This window comes from Delphinus delphis, chromosome 7 (assembly GCF_949987515.2).
Source record: "Delphinus delphis chromosome 7, mDelDel1.2, whole genome shotgun sequence".
NCBI classification, from domain to species: domain Eukaryota; kingdom Metazoa; phylum Chordata; class Mammalia; order Artiodactyla; family Delphinidae; genus Delphinus; species Delphinus delphis.
This window is the reverse complement of record NC_082689.1, coordinates 111,887,754-111,906,618: the sequence shown is the minus strand read 5'-3', so window position 1 is coordinate 111,906,618 and position 18,865 is coordinate 111,887,754. Positions and strand designations below refer to the sequence as shown.

Sequence of the window (18,865 nt, the reverse complement as noted above, 5' to 3'; positions counted from 1 at the left end):
CCAGCCCGATAAACACCAAACTTTCCCTTCAGGGGAGCACTTCACACCCTGGGCAAGGAAAACGGCTTCACCAGCCTCAAATAAACCTGAGGCTCTTTTTGTAAAAGAATAAGAAAGTCGGAAGCTTTTAGTACATTTTTACATCAATTTGTACTCCATAGAGAAAATGAGTACAAGTGAGCTACGCTGGAGAATTCTAGAACAGTGACATTTTATGGTTGTCTGCAGCATGATCACATACAGTAAAAAACAACTAATACTTATGCAAACATAAACTTCAATCCATTCCTACCACCATACAGAAAAATTAATCCAAAATAGGTCATAAACCTAAATGTAAAACCTAAAATTATAAAACTTCTAGGAGAAAACCTTTGTGATGCTGGGTTAGGCAAAGATTTCTTAGAAACGATACCAAAACCGTGATTCATAAAAGAACAAGATGATAAAGTGAACTTCATTAAATTTAAAAACTCTTGCTCTTTTAAAGACACTGTGAAGAGCCACAGACTATGAAAATATATTTGCAAATCATATATCTAATAAAGAATTCTCAAACCCAACAATAAAAAAAAAACTTAAAAACTGACAGGCAGAAAAGGATGTACACAAACACTTAACCAAAGACACACAAGTGGCAAACAGGCACACGAAAAGATGTTCAACATTATTAGTCATTAGATAAGTTCAAATTAAAACTACAGTAAGATATCACTACATATTCACTAGGATGGCTGAAATTAAAAAGAATGACTATATCATGTATTAGCAAAGATATAAAGGAAACTGAACTCTCTTCCACCGCTGGTGGGAACATAAAATAGCACAACTCCTTTGGAAGAGTGTGGCAGCTTCTTACAAAGTTAAACATACGCTTGCCTTAAGAGCCAGCCACTCCACTCCTCTGTATTTACTCAAGAGAAATGGAAGGGTATGTCCACATAAAGAATGTACACAAGTATTCACAGCGGTTTCATGTGTAACAGCCTCAGACTGTACACAGTCCCAATGTTCATCAGCCAGTGAATGGGTAAGCAATTTGTGCTATTTCTGTACAATGCAATACTACCCAACAATAATAAGAAACGAACTACTGATATACACTACAACATGGATGTCAAAAATTATCCTGGATGAAAGCCAGTCCCCCAAAAAGGGCATTCAATATGATTCACTTATACAAAATTTTAGAAACTACAAATGATCTGTAGTGAGAGAACACAGATGAGTGATTTCCTGGAGCCTAGGTGAGGTCACAAAGGGGCAGGAGAAAACTTTTGGGGATGAGTGATATGTTCACTCTAGACTGAGAAGGTGGCATACATCATATCAAGTACCCTTTAAATATATGCAGTTTACTGAACATCATTCAGACCTCCAGAGAGCTGTTTTAAAAAAGTTAAACAAGATGAGATGTTTCACAAAAGGAGATGGTGGTGCCATTTGGCCCTTAAATAATCTAGTGAGTAATAACATAATACTGCTTGTCCCAGGGAAGGGATGTTCCATAACAGATCCCAAAAGATGGCACAAAGTAGCAGGTTCTCTAGTTCTTGGGGGAGAAAGAGTGTGAATAAAAGCTATGCAAAAACAAAACAAAATCTCTTTTGGAAAGAACAGGTCAATGTGTCAAAGAGCTAGGGATTTAAAGTTGGGACTCTAGGCTTCACTGTGTCTTAGTCATGGGAAACCATCATAACTGCAAACATTACTCTGGTGTAAGTGCAGGGAACGTGAAGTCAAGGAGAGAAAGCTTGGGAGCAGGAAGACCAAGCTAAGAAGGTCTTTCTCTGGGTGTGAGCTACAGGGTGAACAAAGGCAGTCAGAGTGGGAATGGAATGCGAGTCATGGACAGAAGGGCCACGGAAGGAAGGAAGGAAGAATTTTATGATTATCAAACTGGAAGAACTCAGGAAAAGGACACTGCTGCTGTCTCCTCTCCTGTCAAGTTAACCATGTGAGGCTAGGGGTTCCGAGGGACAAAGAAGCACCCCGGCAGACACGTGAGGCTGAGCCTTCAGGTCAGAGTGTAGGTCACCACTGCTGCAGCAGAATCACAAAGTCCATCCTGGGTGAATAAAGCCTGGAATGAGCCAACACCAAAATGCAGGCTCAAAGAGGAAAGTCCCATTAAAAAAAACTGTCTTTACAAGGACCAGACCCAAACAAATTCCACTTTCAATTGTACCACTTGATTTCTAAAATCGGAAACTATTCTCATGCACCTTACATAGAAAACAAGACTTTCTTTTAAAGCCATAATCAAGGTGCTCAAGTTCTAGAGAGAAATCAGTTATCTCTAAAAATGTTAGCAACATGGAAATTCTACTTATTAACATGGCAACATGATCTTTAGTTTCTAATAATCAACACTATTTCATAAATACATACATGTTCTGGCACAACTAGTTACCTGTAACAAGCTATGATGGAATGAAGATCCGTGTTGCGGAAGGACACCAGAAATGCAATATACTGATACAAAGCTTTATGTGCAATAAGAATTAAGCTTTTATTGTACTTGTTAAGAAGCCTAATTTTATGAACCAATAAATCATTTCAACCCCAAATCCCAATTCTACAACCACCCTTCTCAAAATCCATCCACTTGACATTCTCCCCCAGCCACATGGACAAAGCACTTTTGCCACCCAGCACATATGGCCTGCTTACCTGTTTGGAAGGTAGGATTCGCTCCAGGGTACATGTTGGGGGAATAGGCAGGAGCTGCTGCTGCATAGCCCATGGGGAAACCAGCTGTAGAAAAAAGAAAAAACAATGTGATTTTAAAACCAGGGCTCCCACAGACCCAGCTGTCCTCAGCTTCTTCACCGCAACCCCCAGACTGACTTCAGGAGCCCAACAGCGCTATGGGTGCTGAGCAGGTGGTCTCTACTTGTCTCCTCTCCTCAGAGCTGTGATGGGTCACAATCATAAACGAGTCTTTTAAACCTAAGAGTATAAATGCTTACAACTTTCTAAATTTATTTGACAGAAACTGAATTAGAATGAAGTAAAAAAAATATATATCCTAAGCTGAAGTCAGAAAACTCTCAATTCTTCTGGCAGTTTTATTTTCGATTCTAATCGCCTAATTTATTACTTAGCAAGAGTAATAAGAGTGTTGCAAGCTTCACATGCTAAACGGGCTCTAACCAGCACCATACACAAATGGAACTGGGAAAAATCTAATCACACATTCCGTTTGCAAGCAACCTGACCTTTATTAACACAAATGAGGAATCCTTAATAAGACTAAACTACAACCACTAATTGATCACGTGAACACAACAGAACCATCAAGAAAGACGTTAGTGTTTCAGCCAAAGCCAGAGGGGCGGGCTTCCCTGGTGGCGCAGTGGTTGAGCGTCCACCTGCCGATGAGGGGAACACGGGTTCGTGCCCCGGTGCGGGAAGATCCCACATGCCGCGGAGCGGCTGGGCCCGTGAGCCATGGCCGCTGAGCCTGCGCGTCCGGAGCCTGTGCTCCTCAACGGGAGAGGCCGCAACACTGAGAGGCCCGCGTACAGCAAAAAAAAAAAAAAAAAAACCAGAGAGGGGCCTCAGTTATTCGCTCCACGTCCCTCACAGCTCTCAGCTCGATCCATTCACCACGCGACAATGGGGCCTTAAAGAGCCTTCTCTACATTCAGGGTACAGAGCCAAGATGACCCAGGTTTGCTAGTCTACTACCTACACAAATGGTTGTGAGAAGCTGTAATCCCTCCAGAAAATTCTAACCTGCAGGTTTCCAAATCAACATGGTTGAGAACCACTGCTCCCTCCCACTCCTGTCCATCTTCCCAGTCACAGTACTGTCCTCCTGAAAATGCCCCTTGGCGAGTACCATGGACTGTCTCCTCCAACATCGACTCTACCTCCTTTCCGGCAGGCAGGGGCTGGCAAGCTAAAAACTACACTGCCCAGACTCCCCCTCTTGCAAGAGGTTGGAAGTGATCCCAAATCCCAATCACTTCATAAAAACAAAAACTTAAATACCACTAGCTGTGTAAAAAAGACTTAGCTTTCTACAAGAAATATACTAGCAAATTATGTAGACAAAGGGAAAGTACACTTAATATATAAGTAACTTTTAAAGTTAAAAAAACAAAAACCCAAAAGAAAACGGAAGACATGGACAGAGAGAACTGCCAACTACCATTTCTAACTTCAGGCTGGCACAAATCCAAAAGCTGAGGACACGCTTTCTTGGCAAGGTTGTGGGGTAAACAACAGTCTCACACCCTTCTGGTAGGAGTGCAAAGCAGTAAAAATCCTACGCAAGAAGGGAAATCGGCAGTACCTTTAAAATTACATCTGCGTTAGAAGATGTGGTATACCTACAACAGAGTATTACTCAGCCATTAAAAAGAATGAAATAATGCCATTTACAGTAGCATGGATGTACCCGGAGATTATCATACTAAGTGAAGTAAATCAGGCAAAGAAAGACAAATATCATGTGGTATCGCTCAGACAAATATCATGTGGTATCGCTTATATGTGGAATCTAAAAAAAAAAAGATACAAATGAACTTATTTACAAAACAGAAACAGACTCACAGACTTAGAGAAAGAACTTAGGGTTGCCGGGGGGAAGGGTAGGAGGGAGGGATAGATTGGGAGTTTGGGATGACACGTACGCGCTGCTATATTTAAAATAGATAAGCAACAAGGACCTACTATATAGCACAGGGAACTGTGCTCAATATTCTGTAATAACCTAAATGGGAAAAGAATTTGAGAAAGAATAGATACATGTGTATGTATAAGTGAATCACTTTGCTGTACACCTGAAACACAACATTGTTAATCAACTATACTCCGATATAAAATAAAAATTTTTAAAAAGAATAACAGGAAAAAAAAATCATCTGCATTTACTCTCTCCACTGGCAATCCCACCTCAAGGAATCCACCCTGAAGATAATTTTCACAAACACTATCAACTGCAGTATTACTGGAATAGCAAAAGACTTCAAACAACATACCCATGCAAAGAACTGGTTGAATAAAACTATGGAAACCCCCACAAGATGAAAGGTTATGCAGCAGTACTATGTATTATAAAATACAAATAAGAACAAGGCGAACCGACAGGGAACAATCAAGAAGCTGACAAAGCCAAGTGACCACAACCACCTGCATCTCGATTCCAGAAAACAACCTGCCGTTCGGCTGTGGGGAGGAGGATGTGGGAGGAGAGCCTTCAGCAGCAGGGCTTTGCAGGGCCACTTCTGCCTGCCGAGGCCTCCTCTAACTGCCAGTGCCGCCCCAGGGCTCCCCAATGAGCCTGCTGACACTGCACACTCGGGTCAGGCTCCCACACCCAGTACTGCTTCCACCCCACCAGATCCTTACAAGCGTTACCCACCCCCACAACGTCTGAACTCCTAACTCCATCTCAGGGTCCGATACCCTCGTGCAACAAAGGCGAAATTAGAATATATGGACATAGTTGGCCTGGGAGCATGATATGTCTGTGTCCCCTCCAAAATTTACATGTTGAAACCCTAATCCCCAATGTGATGATATTTGGAGATACTTAATCGTGGTAATCATTTCACTACATATACATACATTAAATCATCACATACACCTTAAAAAAACCCATGTTGTACAACCTAAATATATACGGTTTTTATTTATCAATCATACCTCAGTAAAGCTGGGGGGAAAAAAAAGATCAAGCAACGTGCTGTGTGGTTAACAAAGGAAGATATCAACCGGATTACCTATAATTTTTAATACACTTGTTTATTACATTCCATGAAAAAAACACTAGGAATGGCAAGACACAGGACCTTATGGGTGAAATAGAAAAAGATAAACTGATAACACAGACCACAGTCAGCCAACAAGGTCTTTAAATTGTGTATTTCTTATGACTTAGAAAACTAGAGCTCAGGTTTGCTCCAAGCCGCCCCTGCTGTTTAGAAGAGCCGTGCGGGGAGCTTTGGTCCCTTTGGTCCCTCGTCTAACCCCTGCCCTCCAGTGCTCCGCCAGTGGGTGGGGAGGGGCCAACCTGTGCATCCGGCAGGGAATCCAGGAGGGGGAGCTGCAAAGGACTGGGTGGGGTTGCGGAGCTCCTGCTGCTGAAGTCGGGGAAGCAAGGGAGGGGATGCGGGGGTGCAGGGTCCCAGAGCTGGACCCACTGCGGTGGGACGCAGCCTCCTAGCCTCCCCTCCCCCACCTTACAGTAGGTTCCAATAATATTTAATTGCATCTCGGGCTTTCGGGCTTAAAACTCACCCACAGGCTCGCAGGTCCTTTGACTGCACTCCTTCCTCTATTAGATAAAGTATGGGGGGGGGAGGACGGGACACCACAACGACAGGGAGGGGGCTGGAGGGACCCCTGAAGTACTGGCCTCAGCTGACTAAAGAGGTCTTGACCCACGCTGTCACAGACCCCTGTCAGAGGACCCCTTAGGGCGGAATTGAGGGGGACAATTAGGAGGTGGTCTGTGTCAAGTGAGCATGGATCACCATGGGGTGGGGAGCACGGTGACCCCTGAGAAGTACTGTTAGAAAGATGCGTTCCTCCCTCCTCTTGAAGGATGTGGGTGGGCTTTAAGGCTCCAGTGCCCGCCACACACTCTTTCCAGGCCCGACTGCACCTCTGGCGCCGGCCTTGTTAGCCTGGCTTCCAGTCCTAGAACTTGCCAGGCTCTGGGGGAGAATCTGGGCTGCTGAGAGGGTCACTGGAGGCTCAAGCTGCCCCTGGGTTTCGCAAGTGGAGGGAGGAAGGGTGAAGGCAGTAGTGGGGTGGGGCCGGGAGGGGTGAGTGCCCCGGGAGACCCTGAGAGAGAAACCCCCCCCCCAGCCCCTGCCCTCTGCCGCTGAGCCGGATGCCCGAGACTTTCCGTGCCTCTGGGAGGAGCCCTGCTTCTTCACCCCTGTGCTCAGAACCATCTGGAGACAACTCCTCACCCTCCGGCTGCTGTGCCACGGTTTTCCTTTAAATGTTGTTCTTGGCTCATTTGGCTTTCAGTTCCCTAAACAGCAGTTTTGAGCTCTCCAAGCTATTTAAAAGTGTTCTCCTTAAAGTGCGACTAAAGCCCACTCTTCTGGAAAAACTACCTTCACTTCAGAGGAGATATTTTTTCCTCCCCATTTCTTCCTTCTACCGCCCTCTGAACAATCAAGCCAAAGTCAAGCAGCTCTGTGAGCACTAAGCAAAGATAAACACAAAGAAAATCACATCTAGCCATTTCACAGTAAAAACAAAGATATTTTAAAAGCAGCGGGGTCGGGGGTCGGGGGGAGGGAAGGGATATACTAACTCCAAAGAAACAAAAATAATTCTGACAGAAACGGGAAGACAATACAACTGCCTTTAAAGTGCTGAGAGAAAATAACAGCCAACCTAAAACTGTATACTCAGTATGGTAGGCAAACCCCGCCCCCCCCCCCCCAGAAGATACATCATCAAATCCCTGGAACCTATAAATGTTACCTTATTTGGAAAAAGAGTCTTTGTAGACGTAAGTTAAGGACCTTCAGATAAGATCATCATGGATTACGGGTAGTGGGGGCCTAAACCCAACGCCAAGTGTCTGCATATGAAACACAGACGAGGAGGAGATGATGTAACCATGGAAGTAGAAGCCGGAGTGATGCTGCCACAAGGCTATTCATGTCACGGAATGCTGAAAGCTTCCAGAAACTTCAAGAGGCAAGAAATGATTCTTACCTCGAGCCTCCAGAGGGTATGAGGCCCTGCCAACACCTGAATTTTGGACTTCTGGCTCCCACAACTGTGAAAGAATAAGTTTCTGTGGTTTTTAAGCCACAAACTTTGTAGCAATTTGTTATAGCAGCCACAGAAAACCAACAGACTCATCAAAAATATGTTCCAAAAATGAAAGCAAAATAAAAACATTTCACAAACTAAAACAAAATTCACTGCTAGCAGACATGCAGTAAAAGGGGAGAGGAGGGGAGGGGAGGAGGGGGAGACGAGGGGGATGGGGAGGGGATGAGGGGAGATGGGGGAGGGGGAGGGGAGGAGAGGAGGGGGAGGGGAGGGGGAGGGGAGGGGAGGAGGGGGAGGGGAGGGGGAGGGGGGAGGGACAAGGAGGGGAGGGAGGGGAGGGAGGAGGGGAGGGAGGAGGGGAGGGAGGGGAGGGAGGAGGGGGAGGAGGGGAGGGAGGAGGAGAGGGAGGAGGGGAGGGAGGGGAGGGAGGAGGGGAGGGAGGAGGGGAGGGAGGAGGGGAGGGAGGAGGGGAGGGAGGGGAGGGAGGGGAGGGAGGAGGGGAGGGAGGAGGGGAGGGAGGAGGGGAGGGAGGAGGGGAGGGAGGGGAGGGAGGAGGGGGGAGGAGGGGAGGGAGGAGGGGAGGGAGGAGGGGAGGGAGGGGAGGGAGGAGGAGAGGGAGGAGGGGAGGGAGGAGGGGAGGGAGGAGGGGAGGGAGGGGAGGGAGGAGGGGAGGGAGGAGGGGAGGAAGGAGGGGAGGGAGGAGGGGAGGGAGGAGGGGCAGGGGAGGAGGGGAGGAGGAGGGGAGGGGGAGGGGAGGGAGAAGGGGAGGGAGGAGGGAGGAGGGAGGAGGGGAGGAGGGGAGGGAGGAGGGGAGGGAGGAGGGAAGGGAGAAGTGGGGGGAGGAGGGGAGGGAGAAGGGGAGGGAGGAGTGGAGGGAGGAGGGAAGGAGGGGGAGCGGAGGGGACGAGGGGAGGGGGGAGGGGAGGGGGAGCAAAAAGTGCTGTAATCTTTAGAGTCATCACTAAATAGCAAAAGAATTTTTCAAAAATTAAAAGGAAAAATTTAATGAAAAATACTTGGTTAATCCAAAAGAAGAAAGTGAACAAAACAAAAAACCCAGGTGCTATCAATTAGAAAATAACAGTAAGATGGTGCACATGAACCCAATTATTGTCATTCCTCAGTATCCTAGGGGTATTGGTTCCAGGACACAATACCCAAAATCCACGGATATGAAGGGCTGACCATATGTCAGTTACCATATTACTACAATTAAAAGATGAAGTTGTTGGGAAGTGTTTCTTTTTTCCCATTAAATGTAAATTTTAGAAAGTTATGGACAAGTCTCTCCGTTTACTAGTATAAAAGTATAAAATGGTATAAAAGCACTTTCTTTCCTTGTAATGTCTCGTTAGTTTTTGGTACTGAAGTTATGCTAGCCTCAAAATTCTGTAGGCACATTATTTAACTCCCACTCCCATTCAAAATACCTAGAGTGGTTACTAGTTCCTACACTAAACCCTTGCTGATCTAGAGAGTTTTATGAAAGTCAAGGAGACTAAAATACTAAAACCAAGAAAATAGTTAGGACAGGTATAAAGAAATGGATAAAATACGAAGAAACGATAACATTTTAAACACATTTAAAGTTGCAGAAATTTTCTTTTAAATGTAATTTTAAGACCAAAAAAACCCCTAAAAGAGTGCACATGGGAGGGAGACGCAAGAGGGAGGAGATATGGGGATATATGTATATGTATAGCTGATTCACTGTGTAATAAAGCAGAAACTAACACACCATTGTAAAGCAATTATACTCCCATAAAGATGTTAAAAAATAAAATTTTAAAAAGTGCACAGAACTGGTATGACAGGCAACCAATGTTTCATTATAGGTAATGCTAATACCATCAGGTTTTGCCTATTCCCTGGTTTCAGATTTACACAGGATTCTCTTCAGCTATTTAGCCTTCTGTTTAAACTAGTGTTAATTCGTTAAAGACAGTAGGCCTTATCACTAAATCACCTTTTATCAATTCTGGAAAATTCTGGCACTCCTTTTCTTCTAGTCTCTCTACTTGGTCCTTCTGCACCTTTTAATTCTCCTCAAAACTTCTCATCCTAACACCTCTATTTCTTAACCAGTCTGTTTCCCCCTTTCCTTATACTGCATTCTGGTCCTCCCTTTAGCAGTGTTTTATCTGCAGCTTAACTTGAATTTTGTTCAAATGCCTTTTTTTTTCCATTTAAGTTCCAGCTGGTTCTTTTCGATATGATTCTTTCTTTTGCATCTTCAGTAATTCTAAACATGCTTGTGTGACATGGTTTTTACCTGTTTTGTTCCTGCTGTCTATCATGACTGGTGACTCTGACATGACGAATAACATCACAGTGTTCTGTAATAATTTTGACTTGTTAACAGGCAGAACTTTGTGGGAAACCCACACAACCTGGGTTGAGAACATCTGCCTCCACAGCAGTTCTGCACCTGCTGTTGTCAGGTGCTCCAGGGAATAGTGCCGCCTAGAGACTTTTTTTATGTTAGTTTCTCGATGTATGGACCTCCTGGGAAGGACAAGTAATTCAAAGTAGAGCCTGAAACATTCCTGAATAGTTACAAATTCTTAGAAAAGGGTTCTCCCTTCCCAGAGCCCAAGCAGAAACTGAACTTCCCCGTGGAGCCAGTGCATGGATTGTTTAGTCTACCTCTCCAATGTGAGTATCACCCTCTGGAGGAATCAGACTGATGAGGGGTCCCACTCCAACTCCCAGCCTTACAAGGGCCAAAGGCCTCAATTTCTGTCCCCAGATAGGTTGCTAAAACCCACAAATAATAAATGCCCCTAGGACAGGCACATCAACTCAATGGCCCAATGCTCTGGTTTTTGTCGTTTTCATATTCAGCAGCAGAAATCTCTTACTTTCTTGCAAGTTCAGTTAAACGTTTTTGAAATGTTTTATTTAACTTCCCAGGGGTTTTTAGCAACGGGGTTTTAAGAGTATCTGTTCCACCATATCACCTAAACCCACAATTGTAATACTACAAATAACTATTCCTTTCAATTAGGACGACAATTTGCTATTTTTGACCACCAACTCCTATTCCCCCAAATTGTGCTTCACCCCCTCCATCACAGCCCATGTTGGACTAGCAGACTTCAGTGAAGTGGGGAACACGACTCAGGCCTAAATTCATCAGTAGACTCCCCTCCTGGCCCCGGGTGCTGGCATGGAAGGAACAAGATGAGAGCCAGAGCCAGGTGAAGAGACTCACAGCCAAGGGAGGGGCTGAGCACCACAGAACCACAATGGTCAGAAAGGGACCCACACGGAGAGGACACTGAGGAAGCGGAGCTGAGCACAGGAAGCAGAGAAACTAGACGCCAATCCCCACCCTTGACGCCACCAGATCAGCCTTTGACCAAAGCCAGACCAAGCTCCTGATTTTTCAATTCCGTGAGCCAATACATTTTCTTCCCTATCTAAGCCACTTGAGCTGGGTTTGTCCATCGAAAGCATTCTTAGTGACACAGAAATTCACCACGTGTTCAAAGTTCAATAATGGAAACAAAATTTTACTTGCTTACCTGGATAACCAATTCCTTTGGCATTTGCATAGGGAACCCCAGAAGAACCCGGGCTATAAACAGGATTCATGATTTCAAGAACTAAAAAGGGAAAAAAAGTGATTTAGCCAAGCACTTTTGTTCTCAGGTTTTTCTCCATCATCAGTCTCAAAAGAACAAGAGTCCTTTCTCTAGTATATAATAAAACGAGGCATTTCATGCTGCTGCCAACCAACAGAGAACAGAAAAGGAACGCCAAAGTCCTAATGGGTGCCCACCAGGACACCACAGGCTTTCCTTTATAACTCTCTTCGGTCCATCAGAAGCTAAGGGAAAAAAGTGTTCTCTGTGTCCCTGCTTAAAACTGTGAAAAAATATCTATAAATAATCTAAATGTCCTTATAACAGAGAACAGTCTTAACCAGATCTATCCAGAGCATGAAATAGCATGCAGCTGCTTTTTAAAGTGTTTAAAAATACAGATTGATATCATGGTAACTGGGGGAAAAAACAGTACAATACTATAATGCAGTATGCTCCCAAATTTGCACCTACACATATGGGCATGTGCACCTCTAGCACAAACAGAAAAAAAGTCTGGGAGGAAATTACAATATGAACAGTGATTGCCTCTAGATGGGATGGTTTAGTGTTCGCTTTGCACTGTTGTCTATTTCTGAAATAACTTAGGTTAAATATATGTCTATTTCCTAAAAAAAGACAAATTAGCACAGCCCAGCAACTCTATTAACCCATTCTATAATTCCCAACCTTTTTTTTTTTTTTTTGCTGTACGCGGGCCTCTCACTGTGTGGCCTCTCCCGTTGCGGAGCACAGGCTCCGGACGTGCAGGCTCAGCGGCCATGGCTCACGGGCCCAGCCGCTCCACGGCATGTGGGATCTTCCCAGACCGGGGCGGGGCATGAACCTGTGTCCCCTGTGTCGGCAGGCAGACTCTCAACCACTGAGCCACCAGGGAAGCCCAATTCCCAACCTTTTTTGCCTGAAAAGTTCAAGAACTTGCACAGCTACAACCATAGTTTTATCCCATCCTCTGAATTTTTTGTCACCCAGTGTATTCTTAAAGTGTGAGCTAAATTAAGACTATTCAGTATTCCCTGACTTACGTGGCAGTAAGGACAATGGGGATCTTAAATTTAAAAATAAAACAGCAATGGTGGGGGGAACAGGTATATGGGAACTCTGCACTTTCTGCTCAGTTTTGCTGTGAACCTAAAACTGCTCTTTAAAAAAAAGTCTATTTAAAAAGAAAAACAGGCAGTTCCCTGGTGGCATAGTGCTTAGGATTCTGGACTTTCACTGCCGTGGCCGGGGTTCAATCCCTGTTTGGGGAACTGAGATCCTGCAAGTTGTGTGGCATGGCCAAAAAAAAAGAAAAGAAACAAAAGAAAAACATAAAATGTACATGTATTTGCTTTAGTGTCTGCCTTCCCCACCACATCCTCAGCTAGAATGTAGATAGGGAACTGGAACTTAGCCCTATTTGCAGTAACTTCAGCCCCAATAACAATGTCTTACACACAAAAAGGTGCAACTACCTGCTGACTTTCTGAAAAACACATGCACCTCAAAACACTCTAGGTATCAAATTCCATTACAAAGGCAAAATGCAAAAACAAACCACTTCATATTTTCAGCTCACCTGACTCAGAATATTTACAACCAAGCAGTTCAGTAGAAACTACACCTGGTCAAGTCCTTAGCCTTTGTAACAAGTTCTAAAGTCGAAATAAATTGGAGATATCAGTGATTGATATTGATACTCATTACCTAAGTAATTATCTTATTTCTTTAACTTCCAAACCAAAGGCAGAGATACTTTTTGAAGCCATGACATCCAGAACCACAGCTAAGAGAGAAGTCTAGATCAGTGCTGTGCAACAGTACTTTCTACAAGGATGAAGATGTTCTCTGTGCTGTCCAATATACCATCCGTTAGCTACAAGTAAACACTGAGCACCTGAAAAATGTGGTTAGAACAGGATCCAATTTCTTAGTTTATTTAACTTCAATCTAAATCTAAATAGTCACGTGTGGCTAGAGGCTACCACCCTGGACAATGCAGATCTACAGAACAGACTACAAAGAAACAAGGATAGGAAGGCATAGGAAGTAGACATGAGAATCAATTGTATTTTACACCACAGTTTAAGAATAAACAAATTGGTGGGCTTCCCTGTGGCGCAGTGGTTGAGAGTCCACCTGCCGATGCAGGGGACACGGGTTCGTGCCCCGGTCCGGGAAGATCCCACATGCCGTGGAGAGGCTGGGCCCGTGAGTCATGGCCGCTAAGCCTGCGCATCCGGAGCCTGTGCTCCACAACGGGAGAGGCCACAAGAGTGAGAGGCCCGCGTACCGCAAAAAAAAAAAAAAAAAAAAAAAAAAAAAAGAATAAACAAATTGGTAACTGCCAATCCCCATTTTCCTGTACTTTTAACCCATTTTTGGTGGACCTACAACATAAGGATGTGGAGGTCTTCACATATTTCATCTACTTCTCTGGTTCGACTCTCATCTCTGGAGAAGTGAATACTTCCCGAAACTCTATTTCTCTATTCTGTGCCAGGATCTAATTTCATTTTCTTAATTGAATTCAAGATAAGTAAAGCACTACGCAAAGGCCACAGGGGAGAAAAAGTCGCAGTCCCTGCTCTGAGTTTACAATCTAGAAAAGTATTGTCCAACAGAACTTTCTGTGAAGATGGAAATGTATGTCTGATCTGTCCACACAGAGTAGTCACTAATGGCTACTGAACACCTGAAATATGGCTAGCACGACCAAGGAACTACATGTTTAACTTTAATTTTAAATGAACAGTCACATGTAGGTGATGGCTACTATACTGGACAACACAGGCCTGTAAGACAGAAGACATAAATAATGGTGATTCAGGCCAAAGGGTGTTAAGTGCCATAAAGGAATACAGTGTTCTGAGGGTTGAGTGAGGAGAGCAAAAATTCAAGGAGGAAGAAAGGAACGGTCAGGAATAACTTGGATTACGGAGGTACTGTTTCCAATAAGCTCTAAACAGGTAGGATCTTGAAATGCCACAGAAATTAGAAAATGCAAGATGCACTCTTTAGGGACACTACAACTGGGCTTGTTGGAGATTAGGCTACATGTAGGGAATCAGCAAAGATGATTATGGAGACATAGGTGAGACTGAAACCATGTGGAGACCCTTAAATGTGGGGCTGAGCAGGAGATGTCACCTGGTAGGCCATGAAGCTGATGAACAGCATAGCGTAGCAGTTAAACACAGGAATTACCATTTGACCTGGCAAATCCACTCCTAGGTATATACCCAAGACAAGTGAAAACATACATCCATACAAAAACCTGTACATGAAAGTTTATAACAGCATTATTCATAACAGCCAGGAACTGCAGACAACTCCAATGAAGCACTGAATACCACAAGGCTCTCCTTTCATGACCTGACTTACATCTAAAACAGCAATACAATCCTACTCCACATTTTCCACTAAAAAATGTATAAAATTGCATTTGAATTCTAAATACCATAAGTTCCAAACTAACCAGAAGTTACGTTTCCTGAAAGCACTTATACTTCCCAAGAGGCTAATAATAACTATTTCCTAAAGTGATTAAGAAGTCATAATTTAAAATTATAGGTTAAAAATATAACAGGATTAACAAAAGAAAATGTTTGTACAACTTCTATGAACAACTGTCATACAGCTTTTTAAATTACTTGTTCATATGATGAGAGATTCCCCAAAGACTGTGAGCCTCAAGGGCAGGGAAAATATCTTATTCAGCCCCGTCCCTCTGCATCTCACTAGTGCTTGGTCCAGAGATAGCTCATAAACATTTCCTGAATGTTCTTTAATAAAAGAACTGTCCAATGGAAAATACAGGACTCTTCGTAGCAATAAATATGAAGTTGAGACATTTATTTAAAATCTAATTCAGAATTGTTGAAACATACCTGTTATTGATTAGTGGATATGAACGCTGAACCCACTGACCAATCTTAATATCACTAACAGTCAAACTACTTACTATCTGCATCCTCATATGATGGAATTACTCTGCATCATCTGAGGTGTACTGCGACTAAAACACTAAAATCTGAATCCAATGCAGCCTATACATCTACCTCCCAGGTTACAAAAAAGGGCAGGAGTTAGAGGAATATGCAGAACACCATGAAGCAAGCAGACAAAGCCAAAAGGAGGGCATTCTAGAGGACAAGGGGGTCCAGTTTCTTCACTAAGTCAATGGTCTGGGAAAAGGTGGAAGGTGGAGAGAAGGATAGTCCTAGATTAAGACAGACTTAATAAAGGCTATAAAACACTTTTGTTTGGATCCTTGTTTTAAGACAGAAAAAACTGTAGAAAGGTTATTTTAAGGATTTGAGGATACAAATGAATATGGGCTAGGTATCAAATGGCATTAAACAAACATTAATTTTGTTACATGTGATAACAGTATTTTGGTTATGTAAAGATGCATCAATTTTTAGAAGTACATATTAAACTATGTAAGGATAAAAATGACATGAAGTCGTAATTTACAGTATTTCTACATAAAAGGGATTGAGATATTGGGTATATGGCTGTACGCTGTATTTTTATACTTTTTAAATAATGAAAAATTAAGGAAAAAACCCACCATCACCACTCTGCCTGGATTCTAGTGCCACTGGCCACCCAAAAACCACCGATTTCCCAGTCTGATTCGGTGTGGGCGGAAGATCACGATGCCAAGGCTAGATCCTAAGGGTATCACTTTTTTTTCTTAAGTTTCTCATTTGTAATGACTCAAATGTCAGAATCCCTATGGGTGGTTTGACACCTGCAGCAAAATAAGTTAAGCCTCAGATTTACCTTTAAAAAAGAAGATGACAGCAAAAATTTCTCAATTTGAAAATCCAATAATAATCAGAGGGAAAGACCCATATAAGACCCATCACTGTACTACTTTCTCTAGTCTCAAAATACACCATGACCTAAACAAAGTTCCCACACGAAATAGTAATTCTAAAACTTGAAAGGCCTTGTCTTAGTATTTCATATCAAGAAAACTAATGTCGAGGGGCTTAAATTCTCTCTCAGCAACATACAAGATAAATCCCTTTAATACAATCTAAACTGGAAATTCTCGGTAACATCTGATAACATCAAGAATATATAATAAGATAAAATTCTAAACTCCCCCAAACTCTACCTTCACTATCAAGGTTTGCAATCTATTGCAAAATTCACATTTTTCTGCACAGAACAACTGGAGAGACTTCAGTGATACAGACATAAAGTGGAACACAGACACAAGAAAAGTAACCATTAACTCTAGTACACTGGTGTACTGTTGCTTTAAAATTGCTCTGAACTGATCCAGGAAAAGAAGCTGTTTACATAAAACAAGTCTGGTAGACAAAAATTTGCCTGTAAACTACAGAACCTAAAAAAAACTTAAAATATTCTTTAATTGCACTTGTTTTCTTTTTTAATACTTCTAATCCTCTACCTCTGTGGCATTACCCTACACCTTTTCCCCATGTTTGAAAATTCAAATAATTTTGACATCACAATTCTGTCTAACCTTAAAATAGAAATGAACTGAAAAGCAGTTGTAGAGCAGAATACTAACTAAAAATCCTAACAAGTATATCAGGGCCTGATAGGAGGGCAGAGGCAGTAATAGCAACAGCAGCAGATGGTGCTTCCTCCTTCCTCCTGGGTTGCAGGCACTTGCCTTACACACAGCCCAATCTTTCCACTATTCCCAAGGGCTGGAGACAGGAAGAGGGGACGCTACCTGCTCGGCCTGTCCAGTGACTGCAGCACAGAACCTAGAGGAAGCCTACAGTCTCCAACTCTTAAAGCCTGCATTTAGTCACAAGCGCGACTAAATAAAAGTAACTATGTGAACACTCGTACTAAAGCAAGCCCGATTTATAAAGCTTAAAAGAGACAAAAAAAAAACTTCGCAGTGTGCAGCACAGTACCTTCAACAGTAGAAAAATTAGCCTTTAATTGTTCAATTCTTGGCTGTCAAAGCAAAAATAACCCACTACTTATTTACCAAAGTTCTAAAATGTGTCCCTACTATTACTGTCAAGTTTTTCATAGACTATTTGAAAAAATCATCTGATATTACACAAGGATGATTTGAGAACTTGAGAGGAAACTAGACAAAGCTTTTCATTTAAAAAATTGTTTTGCTTGGCAAAACACTACAAAATACTTTTATGTATGACTTTAATGAAGCATTAACTCATACAACCCATTAGACACATGCTTATATACACTATAAAAGACGACGACCCCGTTTGGGGGTACGTTGTAAAGGCGCATTTCTCTCTCAAAGTTAACCCAGAATGGGCCACGACACGTCCTTTCTGAAGAAAACACTGAACCCGTTCAAGCTAAGCTTTTGCCAGTCAAATGGAATAATGTTTACTCTGTGAGTAGACAAAGTTGAATAGTTTACACACTGGAAATGATGAAAATCCTAAGAACCTTAAACCTAAGTTACAGAAACACCACCCCACTGCTTCCCCATTTCTTGTTCATTTTCCTGATCTGATCACCAGGACCTTAAAAAGACCCAGAGAACATTCTTGTGCAACGAATGCCCCTCTCACCGGCCCCCAGGCAGCGTCCCCGCCGCCCACGCCGCACCTGCCCTAGCGCCCGGTCGCCCAGCTCCGCCTCCCTCGGGCCTCACCAGTCCGCCCGGCCCAGCGCGGGACAAAGCACCGCCGCGGGCCCGACCTTGGCGCCGCCCAAGTCGGCCGCACAAAGCGCCGCACTTCCGGCAGCGCAAGCCTCCGCCGAGCCCCTCGAGTGCCCCGCCCGCACTTACCGCGCCGCGGCGGCGGCCTGGGCCTCGATGACCAGCGCTCGCCGGCCCGGGGCGGGCTCGGGGGTCGGGCTCGGCGAGGGGCGCGCGCCGCGGAGGCCTGCTCCGATGCGGGGCTGAGCCGCGAGGCCCTGGTTGCCGCCGCCGCCTCCCCGGCCCGCGTTCCCGCTCGCCCCGCTCGGTCCGGTCCGCCTCTTCGCAGCCCGCGCTCCCCGCCAACGCTGCGCAGCTGCCGAGCTCCAACCTCACTTCCGCCTAGAGCCCGCCGCGGCGGGGGCGCGCCGGCACGTGACCTCACGGCACCTTCCGGTCTCGGAGCTGGCGTGCGCGCTCCCGCTGGCGTCCGAGAAGCTCCCGGATGCGGAGGCAGCGGGGAGCTTCGCGACGCGGACATCCTCGGGCCGAGTCCTTGGGCTCTCGGAGTTTGGAGCTTGGAGGGATGAGTGCTTGAGAGGTCATCAGCGCCCGGGGCGTAGCTGTTGACTTTTTCGAACAAACACTCATGTTTTTCCTCACGCTATCTTTGCGCTCTTCGTGCAGTGTGGAAAGAACACAGTGGAACATAATTATAGGGTTTTATTAACTTCTTAAAAAATGTATTTTTTTTAAATTTTCAAACAGCGCCGCACTACAGGCACCCTCGTGTAAATGCTGCCGCGGCGAAGGGGCTGCGCCTCTCCAGACTGTCAGGCTCCGCGCCCCTGGCCGGGGTGGTCGGGTGGCCTCCGGCGGGGTGGTCGGAGGAGCG

General features: G+C 44.4%; 1 protein-coding gene across 2 annotated transcripts in view; it reads right to left on the bottom strand.

The window, feature by feature from the left end:
* FAM168B (family with sequence similarity 168 member B) overlaps window positions 1–18,368 on the bottom strand; it is a 38,304-nt gene extending 19,936 nt beyond the window's left edge. Inside the window, exons 1-3 of one of the 2 annotated variants that reach the window (XM_060017018.1) lie at window positions 18,121–18,368; window positions 11,286–11,366; window positions 2,674–2,757 (exon numbers count right to left, since the gene is read on the bottom strand). In XM_060017018.1, the coding sequence (XP_059873001.1) occupies window positions 2,674–2,757; window positions 11,286–11,355 (154 nt within the window). In that variant the 5' untranslated portion in view covers window positions 11,356–11,366; window positions 18,121–18,368. Of the gene's footprint in view, window positions 1–2,673; window positions 2,758–11,285; window positions 11,367–17,936; window positions 18,056–18,120 lie in introns of those variants that run through there. The other variant, XM_060017020.1, reaches the window with a different exon arrangement.
* Window positions 18,369–18,865: the final 497 nt, after the last annotated feature.